This window comes from Serinus canaria, chromosome 5 (assembly GCF_022539315.1).
Source record: "Serinus canaria isolate serCan28SL12 chromosome 5, serCan2020, whole genome shotgun sequence".
In the NCBI taxonomy this organism is placed as follows: Eukaryota; Metazoa; Chordata; class Aves; order Passeriformes; family Fringillidae; genus Serinus; species Serinus canaria.
The window spans coordinates 47,081,947-47,104,626 of NC_066319.1; the positions used below are offsets into that span (position 1 = coordinate 47,081,947).

Below are 22,680 nucleotides of genomic sequence, written 5' to 3' on the forward strand. Positions count from 1 at the left end.
AAAGGGTGTTTTCATATCATTGTTGTTGTGATTATTATTACTATGAGCACTACTACTACTACAGCCATTACTGTGTCTTTAATGCACAGCTGAACAGCCTTTCCCATGTCAACTAAAAGCCAGTATTTTAAAACAAAAGCATTTCAAAAGCAGCTGTAATTCTTGGCATCCAAAGTTGCAGGCAAGATTGCTGTTTTAACCTGTAATATATGTTTTTAATGTTTTAGAGTGCTAAAAACTGTCATGGCAGGAGCAAAGGAGATTGGACATGAAGGTGTGAGAGGTCTCATCTGAGTGTTTGTGATATCATGGATATATTGCTAGTCTGCTAAAAGAAGAAAGTGTTATCTCCAACCAGCAGCAAAGTAATATGTCTGTGTTAAATACTTTATCTACCTCAATGAATTGTTTATAATTTTGTGGCTCTCCTATAGCACACAGCCTGGTCTGACCTCCATAGTATATGAATCACTGGCATGTCTACAGTTACTGTGTATGGAATCTTTCCCCGTTTTACATCTTTTGTACATCTAACAGCTATTTAGGTCCTACTGTTCAGCACAGCAGTCCTTCACTGGCCAGCTTGCTCTAAGTTTGAGACATTGGGACATCGTGCTTAGGGCCCCACTGAGAATGTCCCTCACCCTCAGCACCCCATCACAGCCGGCAGGACAGCTGCTATTCCTGTCTATGGAGACAGGATTAGATAAAAGGCCATGGCATGGCAGGTCAGGCATAGGAGATAGAGGACTACCACAGGGAAGCAGAAAACAAGAGCTCATCACTGACTTTCAGCACCTCATCACAAGTGATCCTGCAGTTCTGCCTTGGTGGTGCCAGCAGAGCTCAGCAACCCTGTAAGAGCAACTCCTCACCTTTGTAGAGCGGCGTTTCTCTGGCCTTGTTGGAGATGTCGGGCTCAGCCCCAGCCTGCAGCAGGGTGAGCAGGCAGTCCAGGTTGCCCCGGCTGGTGGCCAGGTACAGAGCTGTCTCCTCATTGAGGGTGCGCTGGTCGATGGTGCCTGGGTACGCTGGGGAGGAACGGGGAGCCCAAAGTCATTGTGGCATGTAGTGTAAAGTATCTGCAGCACCACCACCCTTCTAAATCCTTGAGGGTTTCAGTTTTTACTGTTTATTCATTCCCATAAGCAGTGTAAGTTAGGAATATACTAATGTATATAGTACGATATATACATTATAGATATACTAATGTATATCTATAATGTATATTAATGTAATGTTACTATAACTCAGGCTGAGTATCAAAACCTGTCTTCTGTTTATATTAAAATGTTCAGCTTTGGCCACTAGTGATGCAGAAAGTTGTTGAGCAACTGTTCTTCCTCTGAAGTTTGAAAACAAACTACAGTAATTAACTTCAAGCACCAGCAAAGAGATGCTGGGTTGGATCTCCCCCCAGGGGAAAGGGGGTTATTTCTGTCAGCCTGCAGCAGCCAAGCAGCTCATAACAGGAGACAGCTCAGCTTCAAGGCTGCATGAGAAATGCAGGGCTTGGCAGAATCTATCCCATATAATTTTCTCCAAAATATCCTAACTTTTAGAGGCTTCAGTCTGGAAACCTACTTTCCAAGAGAAGATGAAATTAGTATACAGGCAGGGAGGTTGGAAAGACGCTTCATACACAGCCCTAGGCTAGGATTGAAATACTGCTAATTTTGCCTTTTAGTTTATTCATGTTCTTCTTTTCCCTTTTGTAATTAGTTAGTTTTAACTTCACTGACCTTTTTGCAACAGGCTCAGGCAGCCCACTTGGCCATAGTATGCAGCTTCATGGAGAGGTATCCAGCCATCCTTATTAGGTACAGAAAGGTTTTTTCCTGACTTCATCATGTTGCATACTGCTTTTTCATCTCCATCCCTGATTGCTGCCACTACAGGGTCAATTTCTCTTTAAAACAAGATTAAAACTTGGTTATTACTTCCTTAATTACTGAGAAGCTTTCTGCAGCAGCATCACTGTTTTATTTGACCCAAAGAGTGAACCGCTGCAGCCTATATAGCACGTATTTATACTGTGAGACTCCATAGGGCCTGTAAAGGTAAAATTTGTCTTCCCTAATTTTGTTATTGTCAGCAGATCAGAAGAATCACTGTCTGGAGATACTGATCACTCTCCTCAGAATGTAAGGGAACTAGGTAGGTATAACAAATGTCTGACACAAACACTGATATTTTAGGTGTCAGGAGTTGAGGAAGACTGGCTCTGACATTGCTCTATACACTGTGGAGTGTCCATGACAGTGATAATTGCATCACCACACTGTCCCATGTGGCATGGTGCATCTATATGAGATCTTTAAATAAGATCAGCTTTGAAGAGAATTACCCCTGCTCATCCTTGAAGACATTTTTAGATTTGATTTGTGGGTGGCTTCAACAGAAATGATCAATAAATCTTACTCTTGTATTTTTAAGATACTTCTTATTTCCTCACACAGTCCTGTTTTCAGAATTTAGCCAGTCTACTTATGAAGTAAGGAGAGCTCTGATTAGAGCATGTGAACACTGGGGTGTTGGTCTTGGCTCTCCTTTCACCATCCAGGGAGGATTGAAAAAATTCCACCTACCCAGATCCCTCTGCCAAGCATGCATTCCACACACTCCAGGCAGCAACATATTTCTCTAAGCTCTCTGAGTGTTTGCAGAGCAGGGCTGACCTGGGCACACCAATCCTACTGCAAACCAACAGTGATAGCTCCTGTGAGTCTCCTCACACAGCAGGAGTCCCAACACTGCCACTTTTCCCCAAGTCAGCAGCACCTGAACAGGACCTGCCACCCTCCTTCCACCCTTCTGAGGCTGCTGGTAGCATGGCAGAGGTAGGGAGCTGGGGAGCTCGTACCCTGCAGCCAAGGCAGGCAGGACCCTTGCCCAAAGTGGGCAGCAGCTTTGTGCATGCTGGTGGGCTGTGCCTTCCAGCGTGAGCTTCTGCTTGGGTTCCAGCTGAGCTGTGCCGGGACAAGGCAGCCACAGCTTTGTTATTGTGAGACACTAAATTACTAAGATTCAGCATGAAGGAAGGAAGCACTTTACCAGTGCTAATGGGGACTTGCAAAAAAATGAATGTGGGCTATAGTTTCAGAGACAGAAAACAAGAAGTTGCAGAAAACACTGGAGCATTTTTGGTTTGAACTAGCTCTACAGACAAAATCTTGCAGTCCTGAAGACAGAGAGATGCGGGAGAGAGGTGCACGTCAGTCTATTACCATTGCCAGGGCAGGAATACAGCATGTGTTGGAGGTCACACGGGCTAGTGATGATGGGAACAACCAGAAACTCCAGTTATAACATGAGGAAAATCTAAAATACCACAACAGAGTGAGATCAGAGACAGAAAAATAGGGGCAGGTCAGCACAGGAGTCCTCAGAAAGCAGTATACTGGTGTAACCTCTGAATCTCGTGGGAGTTGCAGGACCAGCACTGAACTCCATTGCCTTGTAGGGGCTGGACTGACCAACAGTCTGAAACTCACACAGGCCTCACTAAGTTCAGCTGGCCCAAAGGCACAAAATCGATGCTATAAACACTGATATTAGCATTGAAAGAGGCTGGTCTTCTGAGGACAAATTCAGGGCCAGGAGTGGAACAGGTGATCTCAACACTTGTTGTGCCAGACAATGGGAAAAAACACCATTTCCCAAGTGAAATAGTACTTGGTGCCACTTGCTCCTTTTCTATAGCTGGAAGCAGTGATTTCAAGACAGTAGGGTCACAAAAATAGCAACACTGGAATGAGGAGAGATATGGGACACAAGGCCAGGCATTTTGCCTGAGAAGATAACAGCTAGAACAGGCAGCTGCTGTCCTGGCCTCAGCTCTCCTGGGAGGAATTGACTGACCTTCTGATATCTGCTGGCTGGATGTCCCAGGGACATGGCTGTATCTCTATACTGCTAAGGGTACCCTGGGGACTAAACCTAAGATTCCTAATTGTGTAGTACATATAATGGATTTTTATACAGGTGTTTGAGCATTTTGTCGAAGTCTGCTGACAGCAACTATTGGCATTTTTGGCTGGGAGAGGAGGCGGAGGTGGGGGATCTTCATCTTTCAACACCTCTGGCACAAGGCTGCTGAAACCATCTGTTGTTCTGTGCAAAAGCTCAAGTTACACATGTAGGGCTGTGACCTCAGGATTTGGGCACATGATATAATTACTGGTGCTTAATGAATTACTGCATGCCAGGTGGGCCATGGCAGGGGTCTGCACATGGGCTGGCTCACAGCAAATGCAAGGTAAATCACATTATCTGAGACCCCAGGGAAAGCAGGAGGATACCTTGGATCTGTGCTGGGGTTAAAAATGTGTGAAGAATCAGTTACTATTCTGCTTAAGCCCTCAGATGTTGAATGAAGTAAACTTCTGTCGGGTTCCTTGACCTTAAATGATTCCTGAGTAAGAGGGGGTTTGCTGGACCAGGCTGCAGAGGCTTTAGCCAAGAAAATTCCAGATCAGAACAGAAGGTTTAATGAATCTCCATGTGAAATCCTTGTTTTCTGCCTGAATTATAGTTGGCTGTTACAAAAACCCACCACATTCTGCTTCCTGGATTTCATCAGCTATAGAAAATACAAGCATTAAAACTATGGAGGAAGTCTGAAGATGCGAACAAACCTTAACCTTATAGGCAACTCAAAAGAATTACTGCATTTCAAAGACTGGTAGGCAAGATAACAAATACCCCTTGTAGATGAGATGTATGGTGAGGTCAATTCTGAGTTTTGAAGAAGAGGTTCAGTGGAGCATGGAAAGGTTCAAGAAATTCCTTCTTTTCCTGACAGCCTGGAGAGATGCAGGCAGGATGAAGGAACACCACTTCCTCAGGTGAAGTGAAATATCATCCTTGCCTAGCTCTGAGACTAAGGCTGTAAAAATGCCAGTCATGATATCATGCTCTCCTAGGGCTTCCCAGGTATATTTTTGCTCTGCCTGGTAGCAGAGGAGGGCTAGTTTATCAGCCTTCTTGAACACAGAATTCCATACAGCTACCTGGTGGAGAAGAACAGCCTGCCCTCAAGTCTTCTACTGCATCAAAGAGGCTTGCAAGGAGTGCAGAGCACCTAGTGAGAGGATGTGATTTCAGTGTGGTCAAGGGAAGCTGGCAGGTGACAGGGATAAGGCAGTATTCATGTTGTAGCAGGAAGAGGTTTTCACAAGGTCAGGGAGTGCAATGCCAGTGAAGGGCCTGGAACAGAGTCTGAATGAGCCAGGATGCAGGGGAAAGTGGGGGAGATTGTAGAGCTAGGTGAGAGGTGAAAGGAAGAAGAGTGGTGGAAGGGTAGTCCCTGCATTCAGGGAGGGACTTTTAAAGTGGATTAAACAAAATTTTTTTGGGGTAGATAGAAAAGGCGAGGAGTTCTTTTCTGCAGGACGCAGGGAAGTGCTACCTGTAACACGTTACTCTTGTCATCTGATAGCTAAGGGCATGTATCTATTCTGCGCTGCAGAGAGCTGTAATAAACCCATCATGGTCCACACATTTCTACTACACACAGGCACTGGGACAGAGCTTGGGCCACTGTCTGATTTTCTCATCCATGACTGGGTTCAACTAAGCTTATTTGCAGCCTCTGCCAACAGCAAAACATGACCAGGAGGATCAGTCAGCCAAGACAGTTTCCTCTTTGGACAAGTAAGCCCTCCTCCATGTAACTGTACAGCACAGGTATGGCTGGGAACAGGTATGGCATCTTGGGAGCATTTATAAAATACTTATTTGAAGGACTGGACTTTCTCACCTTGTTTATATACTGTGATACATTTTCCCCCTACTTTTTCCCATTGCTGAGACCTGAACTTAATACCAGTGCAGTTACTATCAGCACCTGCCTGTCTCATCTATTCTCTTGATAAGTGAGCCAGCCTATGTAAATTAACCACAGTGCAGTCATCCCTGTTGTCCTTGTCACCTCAGAGCTTCTGACTGAACCAGAGTCCCCAGGACATGAGCACTGAGGGGATGGAGAGACATGAAGAGGGAGAAGAGAACAAGGGATATTTGAGGTGGGTCATTTGCAAGAGCACAGGCATGGCCTGGGGCAGTGGGGAGGCTGGAAGGAAGAACAGGAGTGCAGCTAGGGTGAGGTGCAGGTGTCAGTGAGACCTCCTCCAGATGAACACCATATTTCCCCCCATCAGGCACCATCACCACCCAGAAGAGACGACTCAGGGAGAGAGTGGGTAGCAAGGCTTGTTTTGGCTGCAGGGAAAAGCAGGAGAGGGAGAGGGACACACTTACACGGACTGGGATGTGCTGAACTGGCTGCTGTCGCACCTTCGCCTGACCCCCCAGGCTGCCCCCGAGCCGGACGGCTGAGCACGGCCTGTCTGCTGGGCCGCCAATCTGGAGTGGCGATGACATGAATGAAATAAGGAGAAATACTCCGAGTAGGAGAAACAGGTCATGCTGAGGCAGAAGCAGAGACACACATCCACAGAGACAGAGCGAGCCTGCCGGTCAGGGCTTTGAATAAAAGCAGATGGCCACGGCTTGCTCTGCGCTGGATTCAGCTGCTCACTCGGCTCGAGTTTATTTTTGGCCCTCTGAGGAAGCGTCAGGGGATTCAAATGACCATATAAGACAACAGTGTGGTTAACCCTACCACCACCACACAGGAAGCAGGCACAAAGAGAGGTGAGGTGACATTCATCACCTCCAAAGTGCCAGGCAGACAAGTCAGAGGTGGGGGCAGAGAAGGATCCAGAGCTGCTGGATGTCAGCTCCATTTCCATCTCTGCTCTCCCAGGTGGCAGAAGAGTTCAGCAATGCTACAGATTTGGTGCTTCAAGCTCCGAAGGTTTTCCCTATAGTGAGAGGTCAGACACTGCTGGGCTGAGACAGGACAAACAATGCACAGAACTGCTAATGCTTCTTTTTGCCAAAGTAGCAGGTGTCAAAGGACCTTCAACAAGGACAGGACCAAATGGCCAGGGAAGCCCTTATTCTCCTCTGCATCAGGTGTCTACAGGAGAGCTGGCTGTAGAGTGCACAGTAACCACACTGAAAAACCACAGCCTTTGGTGGCAGCAGGACTGCTGGCCACACAGCATCCTGATTCCACACCTATGTACATGCTTGCTGCTCATCAAATTGTCCCCAGTTTCCCAGCCTTGGAAACCAAACAACCCCAGGTGGTAATGAGCAAAGCATCGGAGGGCAGTGGAGTTATGAAAAGGGAGGAGGAACAGAACTTCAGTAACTCTCAGTTTACTAAGAAGGGGAAAACTAAAGTAACTTAAAAGATTAAAAGGATATTTTTCGTTGGAGAAAACCTTTGAAGGTAACTTTGGAATCTATTCCCACCCCCCCCTTGAGAAACCTGCCTTTTCTAAAATGAAAGGGGAACAATGTCTGGGTTTGAAACTGTCAGCAGGTCTCTGTGACCACAGCTCAGCACTGCAGGCAAGGGGGATGCTGCAACGATTTGGTGTCTGGGTTGCTTTTGGTTGAGTGGTGTGCTTGAAGTCAGACTGATCTGAAATAAACACATTCTTTAAAAACTGAAGTATTTAACAGGTAGTCAGGTCTCACTGTTTTATATACCTGGTTTTTGTGCCTCTTTTATGTTTTCTCATAACAAATGCTTTGCTCCCTCTCTGACAAAACCTAAGCTTGGCATAGAGTGGGGGAAAGGAGCAGCTGGCTTTGGGAGGGCTTCTGTTCAGGAAAGCTTGTGGCTGTGCCCCTTTTTTTATTTGGTTTTTAAAACAAACAACATCAAGCAAATCCTCCTCTCCCTGCGAGCACGTAGATTGTTGACCTCATTGGATTTATAGCAGGCTCTGGCTTTGACACTAATGACAGACTCGCAGAGGAGCCGCCTGGCAGAGCTAATTAGAGAGCACGGGCAGGGCCGGGGAGCCTGCTTCCCCCTGCCGGGCATGGCAGGGCCGGGGAGCCTGCTTTCCCTTGCCGGGCACGGACAGGGAGCCTGCTTTCCCTTGCCGGGCACGGACAGGGAGCCTGCTTTCCCTTGCCGGGCACGGACAGGGAGCCTGCTTTCCCCACAGGGCACGCACAGGGAGCCTGCTTTCCCCACAGGGCACACACAGGGAGCCTGCTTTCCCCACAGGGCACACACAGGGAGCCTGCTTTCCCCACAGGGCACGCACAGGGAGCCTGCTTTCCCCACAGGGCACACACAGGGAGCCTGCTTTCCCCACAGGGAGCCTGCTTTCCCCACAGGGCACACACAGGGAGCCTGCTTTCCCCACAGGGCACACACAGGGAGCCTGCTTTCCCCACAGGGCACGCACAGGGAGCCTGCTTTCCCCACAGGGCATGCACAGGGAGCCTGCTTTCCCCACAGGGCACACGCAGGGAGCCTGCTTTCCTCACAGGGCACACGCAGGGAGCCTGCTTTCCCCACAGGGCACACACAGGGAGCCTGCTTTCCCCACAGGGCACACACCCGGAGCCTGCTTTCCCCACAGGGCAGGGCTCCCTGGGCAGAGCTCGGCTGGCACTCACTCACCTTTGCCAGGGGTAGATGCGGTAGGGAGGGTTGTGTGGGCTGGCACGGCTTGGGGCGGCCGCTTCACCAGCACGGGCCACCAGCGACTTCTGGGGGCTCTGGGCCCCTGGCTGAGCCGCCGAGTCCTCTTCCAAGCTCCGCTGGATGGCCATCTTTATCAGCTCATCTTCGCTCAGGCTGCTGTACAGACTGTACTCCTCGCAGCCGATTGTTTGTCTTTGAGTATTTGCTGCCGTCGTGGCCATTTTTATAATTCTTTGCTTTCCTGTAAAAGGAAAATTGTGATCATCAAAATCTGGAAAATGAAAAAAATCTCAACTGTCTTGTACTGTCATTTGGGTCTGCCTCTTAACTAGGCTGACCAGAAAACCCTTCGGAAATCCTTCACCAGAAATCCTTCTAAAATCTGCATGTAAACTTAGTGAACTAACTCCTTTCAATTACACAGAAATAACTGGTTTAGCTGGTGTTTAAAAAAGGGGCAGTTGTTGCAAGCAAGGCAAGTTTTTATCTGCTTATTCTAGTTACCGTATCTCAAGAGAAAAATATGTAAAGGAAATCCCCTTAAGATTAAAGAGAGAAAATTTTGAATTTTATTTAGGAGACCAATGGATGTCTCTTTTTGTTGGTTTTATTTCTTGCTCTAATTGCAGGAAAATAAGGAAGAGGTTTTCTCTTTGCTGGTTTTCTGTAAGGACAGGTTCTCCACCATGAAGTGCAAAGAGGCTTTGCAATTTTTTCCACCTTATCTGAAGATCTTCAAGCAGCATACAAAGCTATGCTTTGAAGTGACTTTGTTTCACTTAGTAAGGAGAGCAACACTGGTCTGTTTCACTTCTGAGTTTTTGCTTTTTCACAGAACAAAGTTCAAGGTCATGAGTGAGATGGCAATGAGAGAAGTGGGAAACATTGGGCACACTCAGCAATCACAGAATGACTATGAACCACCACTGCAGGGCTCTAACAGGCAGAGACAATTCAAAATACTGCAGAATTTCCAGCAGTGATAAGGAAGTACTGATACCATGAACAGTACAATGCTCTAGCAGGATCTCATTTGGATGCCAGAGAGCACTCTGGCCATCACTGTTCAAGAGCCAAGGGTTTATTTTATGGGAGGAGGTAGAAAAGCCTGAGTCTTTTAAGATAACAGCCAGTGCAGAATAGGTTTGATTTTATAAGTGCTGAGCAAGAACTGTGTAAAATAACGGGGGGCACTGGGGTGAGGGGAAATGGAAACAAGCTGCTCAGGAGGACAGGCACATGACAGGGGAGGACAGGGACCCAGCAGGTGAGGACTGTGGGGACATGTTCCCCAGGGGCAGAGAGGTGAGGGGCTGGCTGAGTGTACCAGTGCAGCTACCAGGAAAGCTGCCTGTCCCCACCCTGTGGCTGCCAGTCCCTGAGCCATCAGTGACACGGCAGGGTTTGCCTTAAGCTCCTCACAGCCCTGCTCTGCCCAGGATCACCTCCTGCTGATCTGGGCCAGCCAGCAGAGCCATGAGCATGGGGCAGCAGAACCACCCAGCTTCACACTGCTCAGGAGCTGCCTCAGCAGGAGCTCTTAGCTCCCTTGCCCTGCACAGCTGCTCTCTCCGCCCAGTACCCAGCTCAGCCTGGTTTCCTGGGCGCTCACACTGAAACCAAAGGGGTCCAGCAGGCCACCAGCCTCACACCAGCAGGAAAGCACTCTGCTGCAGCAGCCCTTGCTGCTGTGTGCACAGCCAAGTCCTGACTTGGAGAAAACGGCAGCTCCCCAAATACAGTTTGAAGAAATTGCAAGAGCTTGAATCAGTCAAGTAACTTAAAATCTTGGATTTAGGATTTTCACTACAGATATGGGGATATTTCCCACATCAATAGCCACTTCAGGCTCTAAACCCACTCCAGAAAAAGTGGGAAGACTTCAGATTAAAGGGAAGCCCAGCAGATTTCAGATTGCCAGTATGACTTTAAACAACAAAGGATGTATTTTACAGCCATGAAAAAATGCCAAAATAAGACCTTCAGTTGCTGTAAATAATTGCAAACCAAATAATTGCAACCCAGTTTTGGTGGGTTTTTTCTCCTTTATTTTCAGCCAGATCTCTCATGACTGCTGTTGCTTCCTTTTTCCAGTTGGCTCCTCAGTTCTGCTATGACCCTTGCTGTCCCAAAGATCCAAGCCCAGGCATGACCCTGCTGACAGCCTCCCTGTGCCCCCGCTGCTCCAGTACCTGCCTTTGGCTGCTCTCCAGCCAGCAGCTGGCTAGGAACCATGACACAGCTTTGTTTGTCCAGAGATTCTGCTGCTGTTGGGCTCTCTCAGCCCCTGGCATGCTGGGCAGTACTCCCACAGTCTCAGCCTAGGAACTCACGTGGTGCCTGGTGAGCGGCAGATGTGTGGAACCACCGGCTGGAGCTGGCAGGAACATCCAGCAGTCGTCTGCAGCATCCAGCACTGCAATGCCTGAATGTAGGGACCTGGCCCCAGTGGTGACTCAGAAACCTAAACAAAGCCGTCAGCAGGGAGGGCAGGATCTGATCTTAAGCTCCTAATGGAGGTGATGCACAATGAATCCTTGGGGAAGGCAAGAATGGAGATGAAACTACTCCCCTCTGAAAGCAACGTGCACCAGTGCAGGCTAGGACACAGATTCCTCCTCTGTATCCCCCCAGTCCCATTGCCATCATTCTTATGGGAGTGAATCCATCGCTGCTGTGATCTGAGCTGGGTGTTGCAGTGCCTTCTGTGGGAGCCTGGGCTTTAAGTATTGTACAGGATACCTCTGCCAACCCGGCTCCACAGCCTGGCACAGGGGAGCTAACCAATACAGCTGCTTCACCACATCCCAAATGGATCTAGGCATAAAGGCCCATTCTGGACCTTCTTCCCCACCCTCCTTAAGTTTCACACATTCTTCAAGCAAATAGAGCAAAAGGGGAGATTTTAGATTTGTGGGGATCACTCTTATTTCATCCTTTATCCTTTGTAGGGGTTAACAGGGTCCAACCCGCTCGTAGAGAAAAGGGAGAACCTCTCCTGCGTGTTGGTAAGCCTTAATAATCTAAATATTTTGACAGGAGTTCCATAGAGTGCAGAAACAACAGTGTTGGCTGCAGCTCACATCATTGACTCATCCTGCAGGGAGAAACTTCATAGGGCTCAGAACAGAGAAAGCTTTCAGTTCTGCCCATCACACTGCACAAACACGATGAAGGTGTGGGGGACACATCCTGTGCTGCATGAGCTTTTGGGTCCTTACTGAGGGCCAGGGACAGCCTTGGCTGCCCTGAGCCCGTGCAGAGAGTGTTCTCTCTAGTTGGGCTTGAAGGTGTCCCTGAATCCCCCTGCTGCCTCCACTTGCTCAAACAAGTGTGTGTGTGTGCAGTTTGCCTGCGTGCTGTGAAAGTTTGGCAGGAGGCAGGGCACCTGCCTTCTTCCCTACAGCCCCCTGCAGAGCAGAGCACAGCAGAGCCACCACCCTCCCCTTCCACCTCAGGAAGCTTTTGTTTGAAGCTGCAGGACTGCAGGACAGGGACATTGGTCTGAGTTATGTCTGTAAGAAGCTGCAGTGAGATAGCTGAGCTGCAATAACAGGCTGAGCACATGCCCTTGGCTGAAAGCTAATGCACAACGGCCTAATTCAGTTTACCCTTCTCTCCCTGAGGCCAAACTCAGTGGCATCACCTGGCAGTGGGGCCTGGCTCAGCTGACACTGCAGGGATAAGTTTGCCCCATCTGAGGCCATCAGTGAATTGCCAACCACAGACTTATAAAAGCTCACTAGGCTAATGTGCAATAGCTAAATATTTTCCACCTTCTGTAATTAAGGTGTGAAAAAAAATCAGTCTTTCTTGCTAGAAATATTTGAACAAGTCTGGATTATTAAGATCTGGCCAAAGTGGTCTTTCTAAATGCAGTTTGAATCTATTTCCTTGCTCTAACCCAGCACACGGTAGGTTTAAAGTACTGGAATTAGATTTAAAAGTCAAATGCTCTGTTTATTCTTCATCCTAACTTCAGGTTTTGGGGGGAATGTTTTAACATTTGGCTATTCTCTGCATTTCTCTGGCAACCCAAGAGGCCATCTTCACATGCAGTAGCACACAGCATCTACTGGGACAGCAGAACCTGATTTTTAAAGCTCTGGGTATAGGGACCATATTATTTCTTAGAGAGTGCTTTCCTTTCAGTTCTGATGCCTTCAGTAGTGATCTCTCTTGGCAGGGACATGTTTTGGGATTCTGCTGTCTGTGCTGCCGTTTAGGAAATCAGTCTGACAAGATCTTCTGGAATCTAAACTTACTACCATTTCCACATAGAGTCTGATCCTGATTTTAATTTTGCCATTCTGATTTAAGTGAGAGTTTGTTCATTCAGATGTGTAATCGGGCCTGTGCCATACAGAGGCAACTTAGATGCATCCAGCGACCAGAAGGTAAGGTTGGGAATAAAATACTTGTGCAAGGACCATGCTGTGACGTTCTAACCTGTGTTGATGAGCAGCTGTACCTGGTAGATCTCTGAAACCAAAGGTACTACTCACAAGGGGAACTACTAATAATCACCTACATGATGGCAAAAGCCAGAGACAAACACAATTAGGTTGCTATTATGTTCCTACTACAAGCTCTGTCAACATGCTGCTTAAGAGAATGGGCCTCTGATCCCTGATGCAACATAAATAAACAAGGATTACGGCTGGCTTTGAACATGCAGAACCGTGCAATTCAATACCATTAGCATTTGAAACAACTGGTCCCCGTTGATAGCGCTTCTTTAAAGAAAAGCTTAGTGAGGCTGCCTGCCCCCCCTCAATAGATCCCAGGCAGCAGAATTAGCAGAATTACTTATTTATGTCAGAGAAGGATGGCGGATAAGTGACAAGGTCATTAAGGGAACAGAGCCAGACTTTGCCTGCCTTTGCACTGAGTTTATTCTAGTCAGCTTGTAACTGAATACAGAACCTTGTTATTTATGGCTCAGGGTGCAATAAACCACATTTGTGAAAACATAACCAAGTCTTTGGGGGCTGCAAAAGAGAGAGAAGAGCAGCTTCACATTTTGCCTTTTGCGAGGAATGGTTGAGCTCCTGCTTCTGCAGATCCGTGTTTGCCTTTCCACATGTTTGTCTTTACTTCTGAAAGCAGCAGGAGCAGCACATATGGGGGAAGGCAAAAAGGCTGGATGTCTTCCCAGCAAACTGAGCCTTACTTCAGTTCTTACTGTGGCACCTTGCAGGACAGATCCTCAGTGGGCAACAGAAACCAGACTGATTTGCAGCACTCGATGTGCTTGCATTTTTGCTGCATTTTAGATCAGTTTCCTGATAAACCTTTGCAGTTTTCCAAGGGTATTATATTGGATAGCTGTTACAAGGAAGCAGATGATTTTTTTAAAAACAGAAAGATTTCAGTGCCCATCAGATCTGCCAGAGCTGAGACATCAGAAGGATGACGCCTTACGCTGTCCTGCTGCGGCAACAGGCAAGGGTGCTTTGTAGTGACAGTTTATGCAAGCCACTCAAGTTCTAGCCCAGTGCTGAAGGAGCAAAGCCAGGCTTCCCGAAGGAATCCTCTGAGCAAACAAATCCCCGTGTTCAGCCCCAGCTGTCAAAACAGGTCACCTATCAGCATGGCATATGCGCTGATGCCATCAAATCGCGATTCTGTGCAAATTCTTTACTGGAAATCATACACCTGCAAGCTTTTATTTCTCCTCAGAACATATTAATTCACACAGAAATTAGTGCAATATTAGCTTCATGTCAAGCCAACTAGAAATTTAAAAATTAAAGAAATTATTTCCTGGTGTAATTTTTCTCTTTCATACTGTGCCTTGCATGCTACATTCTACCTTACTACATTGTAGCTACAGCATTGATTTCTGAGCAAAATATTCTAGGGACAAAGATACAGGCACCACCTGTGAGTAAAAGAAAAATAAGGAAATGACAGAGCTACTGTTCTGTTTAACAGACAGTGTTTTATGGCATATTTGAAAAAAAAAACCAAAGCCCAAAACAAACAGAAGCAAATCACAAAGCTCCCAAGACTGTTAGGGTGTTAGGTTACAAACTGCTGTAGGAATAAATATTTGTATAGACATAATGAACTGAGAGATTGAAAGTACTAAATAAGTTCAAAACATGCATATTTGCATTACCTTTTTGTTCTGAAATAAAAGGGTAATAATAGTGTTGAAATGGGTTATCTCCTTGGTTAAGTCTTAATTCAGAAAATCCTCGCCGGTTTTGTCTCCCTGCTATGCCTGGATGTTTCGATCAACTGCAGGACAGCTTTGAAACACGCTCACTTTGAAGCCTGGAGTTTATTTCTGGATCACCCCATGATCAGCGAATACAAGCCAAAATATAAGTTGTTCCCAATCTCAGATTTCCTGTTTGAAGATGCACAGCAGAAACTTGTACCAATCCTGAAGTTCTTCTTTGTTGCATTATCTGAAGAACTTCACTTCATCAACATCCTGGAGCTAAATGACACAAAGCTGACCTTTCTATTACATCATTATTTATTGTCCCTGACAAGTAGACCATATATGGATATGTTTCTGGAACCTAAAGAAGAAAAAAATTGCCATATAATTTTCAAGTAAAATATGCTGTCCTGGAGAGTTTTATTTGCTTGCGAAGAAATTACCTCCATTTACTTTTGTTTTAGCTGATGCTTTTAAAACAAAACAACCAAACATTACTGGGTATTTACTGATGTCTTGGAATTGTTCATATGTTTTTAAGGCTGTAAATTGGAGACTTCAGGATTCCAAAAGATGACAACAGCACTTTTGAACCAGTTCCAAGTAGTATTTGTAAGAGCTTACTAGTGGAAAAGGACTGCTCTCATACCACCTAAACGTGAACAATAGCTTCTCTCTCAGACTCCTCAAGGCCATAAATGTGAAGTGATACCCATCTTCTACGCATCCTGAAGAGGGCAAACTGGCCAAGGAGGAGACAGCACTGATCCAGGGATGAGTTAGAAGAAAAGAGTCAGGCACATAGAGGAGAACTGACACTTGTATCATCTGGATCGTGAGAACAATAGTGCTCACTTTGGGAAGGTTTCCATGTGTTTGTCCAGCTAATACAATGAATGAAGGGAAACCATAATAGGATATCAAAGTTATGCCTATGCATTTTCCTTCAGCTCCTCTTTCACTCATTTCCATGGCAAAACATTGCACACACCGAGAATAAAGCCTAGATGGAAGTGGGTCTGGAATCCTTTCTGAGTACCTTGTGGAGGCTCAGGTTCACTCAAGGCACCCTGTCAATGCATGAACACCCCCATCTAAGGCTTAGCTAGAGCAATCTTTAAGGGGAAAAAGCGTAGCAAGACCATATCATCCACTGATATACAATTCCTTTCAAGTCATCTGCTTTGTTTTTAGAGTCCTTCAGGACCAGCATCATTCCCTCTCCATGCTTGCTCCTGAATCCATCTTTCTCCAGCATGATATCATGGTGAGCACATGGCACATCTTCCTTCCCTGCTGTCTGAAAAATGATCTGCCCCTCATAACTAGTGCTGGGACTGTTCTGTCCAAAGTTAAAGTCATTCAGCAGTAACTGTGACAGACAAAAGGAGCCCTGAATGTCATCACCAAGAGTGTGAGAAACTCTTACACCCTTGACAAGATGTCAGCCAACCCTCTGTGACTTTTAAACAACACTCAGTGCTTTTTTCCTTGATACTATTTCAAGATTGTAACTAGCCTTGGCATAAAACCATGAGCATCTCCCACATTTAACTCTTCCGCTTGCTTTTTGGCAATATCTCACCCTTGATCATTGAACTCAAGAAAAATTGCTGATACTGTGATGCAGGTTCATGCTTTGCAAAGGCAAAGGTGTTTTCCAGCATGGCCTGTTTGATTTTGAAAAGACACTGGGGCTCGAGGTCCCATGGACTATGAACATTGCAGGAGGCTCCCCATGCCACTCACAGCAGGCACACTGCAGTTCCCTTGCCTCCCATGTTTCTGGGCTTCCTTGCAAAACTCTGTGCACCCTTGAGGTATTTGAAGCTGCTGTGAATGCTGATGCACCATTTTCCAATAAAAGCATGGGACTCTTCTTCAGAAGATCTATTTTCAGATACCATTAGCTCTCCCTTTTGTCTTGAGTAAATAATTTAACTCCTCTGTGTATCATTTTCTACATTAGTGAAGTGGAAATAATCAAATGCATTAACTTCAGAGAACAGTCCAAAATTCCTTGCAGACGGGAAGCCAACAGGACTACTTATATGGATAGAGACTGCTGAATAAGACCTTATTTAATTAGTATCTGTGAAATCCTCAGAGACAACCTCATATAAGTTTGAATTTTAATTACAGAAATAATACTATGCAGAAATGAAATCATACATTTGGGAGTTGATTTTTTTTTCCCAATAAAACAATATTGTGGCTTTATTACAACACATTCAAAGCATAATAATAACAATCATGATTTATTAGCATTGCATCAGATTGGCTAATATTTCCCCTGGGGCATGCAAAGTTACAGATCTGCATTTTCAGCTTGACTCTGAGACATTTAAATAGTTTACAAATGTCACCTGAAAAAATAAATATGCAAATTTCCACTATTTTCTGGGACAGTTTTCAAACTCAGACACTGCATATTAGATCTGTTCTCTTCCTTTAAACAGAAGTGATGGAAATGGCCAACTCATGCTGATGGGGGGGAGTCAGCTAGAGTCTCACAAACAAGGCACAGTAGAAGAGATTTGAATCTGGGAGGAGAAAAAAAGGATGACCATGTGAAAACAAATGGAAAAATAATCAGCAAGATTGTTTTCCTCTTCATATTTCCTCAAAATAGCCAGAAGAACATGGGTTAGGAAAGCACATTTAAAATTTCTTTCCTTTGTCTCTACTTCCATTAGTTGAATTAATTAGCCTGTCATCACTGCTAAGCCCTTCAGCTCCACTAAGCTACACAGCTGAATCTGGCAGCTGAGGCTGGAGGAAAAAACAAAGTTGGTTTGTGCATCCCAGGAGACCAGTGAGCTTGTTACTGACTCACTCTGTGTGCAGAGCTGCCGCAGATGTGCCTTCACGTGATGAAGTGCAGGTGAGAATGGGCAGCACAAACCAGCACAAACTGTTGTCCATAGCCTGTATCTACCAATGGTGACTAACTGCTGCATCCAAACACTTGGCACATGCGTGGTTCTTCTGACTAGTTCTGATAGTAACAGTTCCTGCATAGAAAATCCTCATAATACCTTGCCTCAGGACAGCATATGTCTTTGTGCACCAATTACCTCTAACTGTTGTCTTGTTACTTAGATCTGGTCTGAAGTTTTTCCTGCAGAAAGACAGCAAGGTATTTTGAGTGGCATGTTTCCCTGAGAGCATAGGGCTAGAGTACCCATCCTTTACCATCATATCCAGTGAGCAGAGCTTTGCACTCAGGGTTGCCATGCTGTGCTTCCATCAGACAGTCCCAAAGATTAAATGCCAACACCAGAACGACAAGCTACTCTCCTGTGCCTCCTGCTATACAACCCACTTTCAAATAAGGAGAATATAGAAACTCCCACAAGAAAAAATGGTTTCAATTTCCATTGCAAGAACTAATGATTGCTTTGGCTACAATACCCTGAGAGAGGCGAGGAGCCAGAGGAACTTGTATGGGAAAAGGTGCAGGATGTCATGCATGCTCAGGGGTAATGAATATGATATACATTATTCCTTACTAACTTTGCTGCTTAAATACTTCTTTGATGGAAAGATGTAGCTGTTTTGAGATGACTCTACCAAGATTATATTTCCCCTTTCAGGAGGAATTTATTCAATTTCAGTGGTTGCTGACACACATCCTGAATTAGGGTAGCTTTGCCTCAGTGTATAACTTCCACCTCTGCACAGTAGCTCCTCACAGAAAATTTTTCCCTTTCAAACCCAATCAAAATGAAGTCCTCACTCCTCTGGAAATGTGACATGAGCACAAAGGGGAACACCCAGTATCCAGGTCCTAAGACCACTTTTAGGTATCCAATGACTCAGCCCTGCCAGTGAGCTTTGTAAGAGTGTACAGCTACTGCAGTCAATGCCACTCTGCAAATGTCACCATAAGGTCACATCCACTGACTCAACCTGAAAGAAGAATCAGTCAGAGGGAACATGAAAATCTAATATGAAGTGAACACAACCCAAAGATTGTATAAACAAATGCATGTTCCTTGGAGGAAGAGTGAAATCACAAACAGTATCATTTAGTTCTCTTTGCTGTGCAAATATCATTTATCTTATGTTATAATGTATGTTAGTAAGAATTCTAATGAAAGGCTTGCCTTTACCTTGACCTTTACAAAATCCACAAAATTCAGAGATATTGCTGCAATCCCAGGGCTCTGAGGCTCCTGCAGGGGAGCAGAAGGATGGAAATGGCAACCTGAGACACAAGCTGCTGTGAATAGCAAAGGTCCTGGGAAAAACAGTGTCTCCAAATTGATGGAAAAATGAAAACCAATTTTTATGGAAAACAACTTTTTCATAGGTTTTTAAAATGAATCCTTGGATATCTGCAATGGCTGTTTACCTCTCCATTTAATCTCTTAGGATAGTTTAGTAACAAAGTGTCTCTTGGAGCTTTCTTGGGTACCCTCTAATTCCTTTCAGACTGATTTGTTTTTAACTACTGTGCCTGCTGTATGCAATAAGACCTATTGCATTGCTCTCCTTCCCTTCCTGCAACAACATGAGAGGCTTTCTGCATATAGATCTATCTTTGCTTTACTCTTGCCACAGATCAATAGACCTCAAAAACCAAAAAATGTCCCTGCCTAAATTCAGCAGCTCGCAGTAATGTCCATAACTTTTACCTCAATGAAGTCCAAGGAGTTGCAGATCCCTGTATGCTTGGAGGGAAGCTGAGGCAGGTACTAGAGAGCAGCAAGGCAGAGCAGGACCCTCCTGTGCACAGCCCCAGGGGAGAGGTGCAGGAGATGGGCTCTAGAAAGATAGGCTCCAGCCTGGCTTGGGATGGATGCTGGAGGTTGCAGCTGACCAACTCAGCTGGAAGGGACTCTGCTGCTGTGGTGCTCAGAAACTGAAAGCAAGGGAGCAGGTTGTCCTTCACATTGATCCTGCTGTGCTGGCCCACTCCCCTGATGAAGTGGCCAGGTCTGGGACATGGCTGGTTGTGTGCAGACAAGAGCAACAGAGGCTCCAGGATAGGCTGTGCTAAAGGACACTGCACCAGCCTCTCTGTTTACCGAGTGCTGGTTTTGTGTGCTGTCAAATTTGTATGTAATAAATACAATCCCTGAAGCCCTGGTCAAATGAACTGTCCTTTATATTGCCATGGAGAAAGCTTCCTTGTCCTGCACTGACTGAGCACACAACCAGAGAAGAGCAGAGGTTTATGCCTCCTTTAAGTTCAAATCACAAAGCAACAGGTTTGATTCATAAGGCTGACATTTAATTATTTGCCCTACATCTCAGGTTAAATTTAGAGCTAAATTTAGAACAAGTGTCTGGACAGAATGTCATGACACCAGTGTATATCTGTTGCACAACATGCCATATGAACATGTAATGTTTAACTGGGTTAAAAATAACTGTATACTTACCTAACTCAGCAGACTCCTGTACTCTGTCTACTGAGCTGGTAAGCAGACAGTGCAATCGGAAGAGTCACAAGTATATTCTTGAAAGAGATATTACTAAAAGCAAGAAGACAGAGAAAAATTTTTTTTTCTGTTCTTGCTTAGCTTTTTTTAAATCAAGTAGTAAATGCTGTTTCATTGTAATGTAAGTATGACAGTCCAGATAGTCTTCAAAATTGATGTGAATGAGTAAATTAGAGTGAAGTTGTGAAGTTTTTCACCACTGAAGTGAGAGATCACTCATTCCTTAAGAGAAGACTTAAATAGCTGTTAAAACTCCTACCTTAGGCCTAAAAGAGGACAGATTCCTTCACAGTAAAAGAGTAGCTTGTAAAACAAGCTACCACAGGGCTATGCAACTCCGATCAATATGGCTGAGTCAGGTACACCCAGATCTCCAAACTAAGCATCATTATCTTCCTTGAGCTGTGTTTAGAGATCATAGCTCCAGGAAAAACCACACCTGTTTTACAAGTGTCAAAACCACAAAGTGAGATGGAAAATCTGTTTAACACCTTTATAGATAAGATGAGAACAGCACAAAAGCACAGATGAGGGGTGGAGTAAAGAGCTGATGCTTTGATGTCACTGAGAGCTGTAACAATAAGCAGAATGTATTTTCTGTACTTGAGCTGCAGCTGCACTTCTGTTCTTTGGCATTTATCTGGACCCACCCTGCTGCTAAGGACAGGTTAGGGTGTTTTCACCAGGCCTTGTTTGGTGGGACTGCAGGTGCCTAAGCCATGGGTGATGGCCAGTGCTGCCAAGTACTCCTCCGGTTCCAGGAGCTGGCAGCCTCCATGGCTGCCTGCTGAGGAAACATCCTTGTGGGGCCCCAGCTCCACCCTGGAGCTACAGCCTGGCAGAGAGCAGGTCACCAGGATGAGACAGACATTGAATGCTGCTGGCCGTCAAACGCAGAGGCCAACAGCTGTGCAAACCAGTTGGGTGTCAGGGTGCACTGAGAGCCCCCGCGCAGCGTGCAGGGTGGCTGAGCAGGCACTGGAGAGTGTCTGTGGTAGCTGAGCAGGGAGAGAGTTTTGTTTCAAGGCCCTACAAGTGGGATACGCTTCCCTGGTTCATGAGGCTAAAGGTGGTCCAGCCCAAACAGAGGGGGCTGATACCTGGCAGTTGCCTGGGAGGTGATGGGAGCCTGTGCAGGCTCAGACTGGCGACAGGATGATCTATCACATCCTGGGCTGCAGTGGGTACTGTCTGGTCTCCTCAGCCAAAACCCTCACCCTCAGGTGGGACAGTCCTTTGGGACCAGAGCAAGGAACAACACCATGTTAGTGTAGGGAAATGTATCCGTCTACTTCATGCTTGCTTTCTGGATACCACAGCACAGACATGCCAGCACAGCACCTTTCAAAAGTACTCAAATAATTTAATAATTTTTTTTACTTTAATGAGCGATTTCCTTTTGACCTGAGATTGTGAGACAAGATAGGGTGTCTTAAACTATTCACAGTATATATGAGTGAAATGGGTGCATGCAGGATGTCAAAGTTATTTTCCCTGAAATGCTGCAAAGACTGAGTCATTTCTTGGTTGGCACCTTCTATTTTTCATGAAAATGGTTTTGCTTTCTCTGCTGCAATTGTACATCATGTCTGTCACATCAATTGTGGTCACTATTATGTGTCATGGGTTAACCTCTGACAGAATCTTATTTTCTGTAGCTTGACACCTAAAAATCAATCAGGCCAGTGGTCAGCTTAAGTGGACCCTACAGGCTGACCCTAACAGTGGTAGTTTGGGAGCATTTGCAAGAAACTTTGGTCAGGATAAATAGTTCCCCACGGAGACTTCCTGCCTGTTCATGGTGAGTGATTTAAACCTTCAAAACTTGGCACTTTGCCACCTTTCCAAATATTTTTTGGTTATTTAATTTGCAATATTCTTGTTTCCATATAACACTGAACCCACATATGAACCTTGCTAAATTATTTATCTCCGTGACATTTTGAAACAACAGGTCCCAGAGCCACAAATAGCACATTCCTGTGCTATTGTTGTCAAGCTTCTGACAACCTCTTGCTGTGTACCAGTGAAGACCTACATGTGGCTGGAACACCAGGAGCTGGGACCTCACTCCCTGGGCATGCTGGCATTGTGGGTCAGGCCCGAGGGGAAAGCCAGGCTGCAAACACCAGCCCAGATCGGAGCCGCATGGAAATGACACTGGGGTGTGCCGGAAACACAGAGGTCAGGTGGCACAGGAAACTGTGGTTAGCTTTAAAACATAGCCAAAGGAGAAAAAAAAGTCCAAAACCTCATACATGCACCAAGACTTCACTTTTTCAGGCAGAAGCTCTTAATGAACGTGCTGGCAGACTCACCGGTAGCACATGGCAGCAGCAGAATTTCAGACACATTTGTGTCTGGTGAGAACCAAAACACTCCTTCCTATCTCAAAAAAAAGTGATTGATAGTGTAAATTTTCACCAGTTCAACTAAACATCTGTGGTTACTGGTTCACTGTTGAGGGTATGAAGAGGAGTGGAGTGTTTCATAGTAGTTTTATTTTTATTTTTTACAGAGGAGGAAAAAGGACG

The 22,680-nt window shown here is 45.6% G+C and overlaps 1 protein-coding gene across 4 annotated transcripts in view; it reads right to left on the bottom strand.

Moving 5' to 3' along the window:
• Positions 1-14,961, bottom strand: part of ASB2 (ankyrin repeat and SOCS box containing 2) — a 34,173-nt gene extending 19,212 nt beyond the window's left edge. Inside the window, exons 1-5 of one of the 4 annotated variants that reach the window (XM_009101786.4) lie at positions 14,646-14,961; positions 8,498-8,762; positions 6,262-6,366; positions 1,743-1,909; positions 876-1,031 (exon numbers count right to left, since the gene is read on the bottom strand). In XM_009101786.4, the coding sequence (XP_009100034.1) occupies positions 876-1,031; positions 1,743-1,909; positions 6,262-6,366; positions 8,498-8,742 (673 nt within the window). In that variant the 5' untranslated portion in view covers positions 8,743-8,762; positions 14,646-14,961. Of the gene's footprint in view, positions 1-875; positions 1,032-1,742; positions 1,910-6,261; positions 6,367-8,497; positions 8,763-10,713; positions 10,931-14,645 lie in introns of those variants that run through there. The other 3 variants (XM_018907276.3, XM_030240776.2, XM_030240777.2) reach the window with 3 other exon arrangements.
• Positions 14,962-22,680: the final 7,719 nt, after the last annotated feature.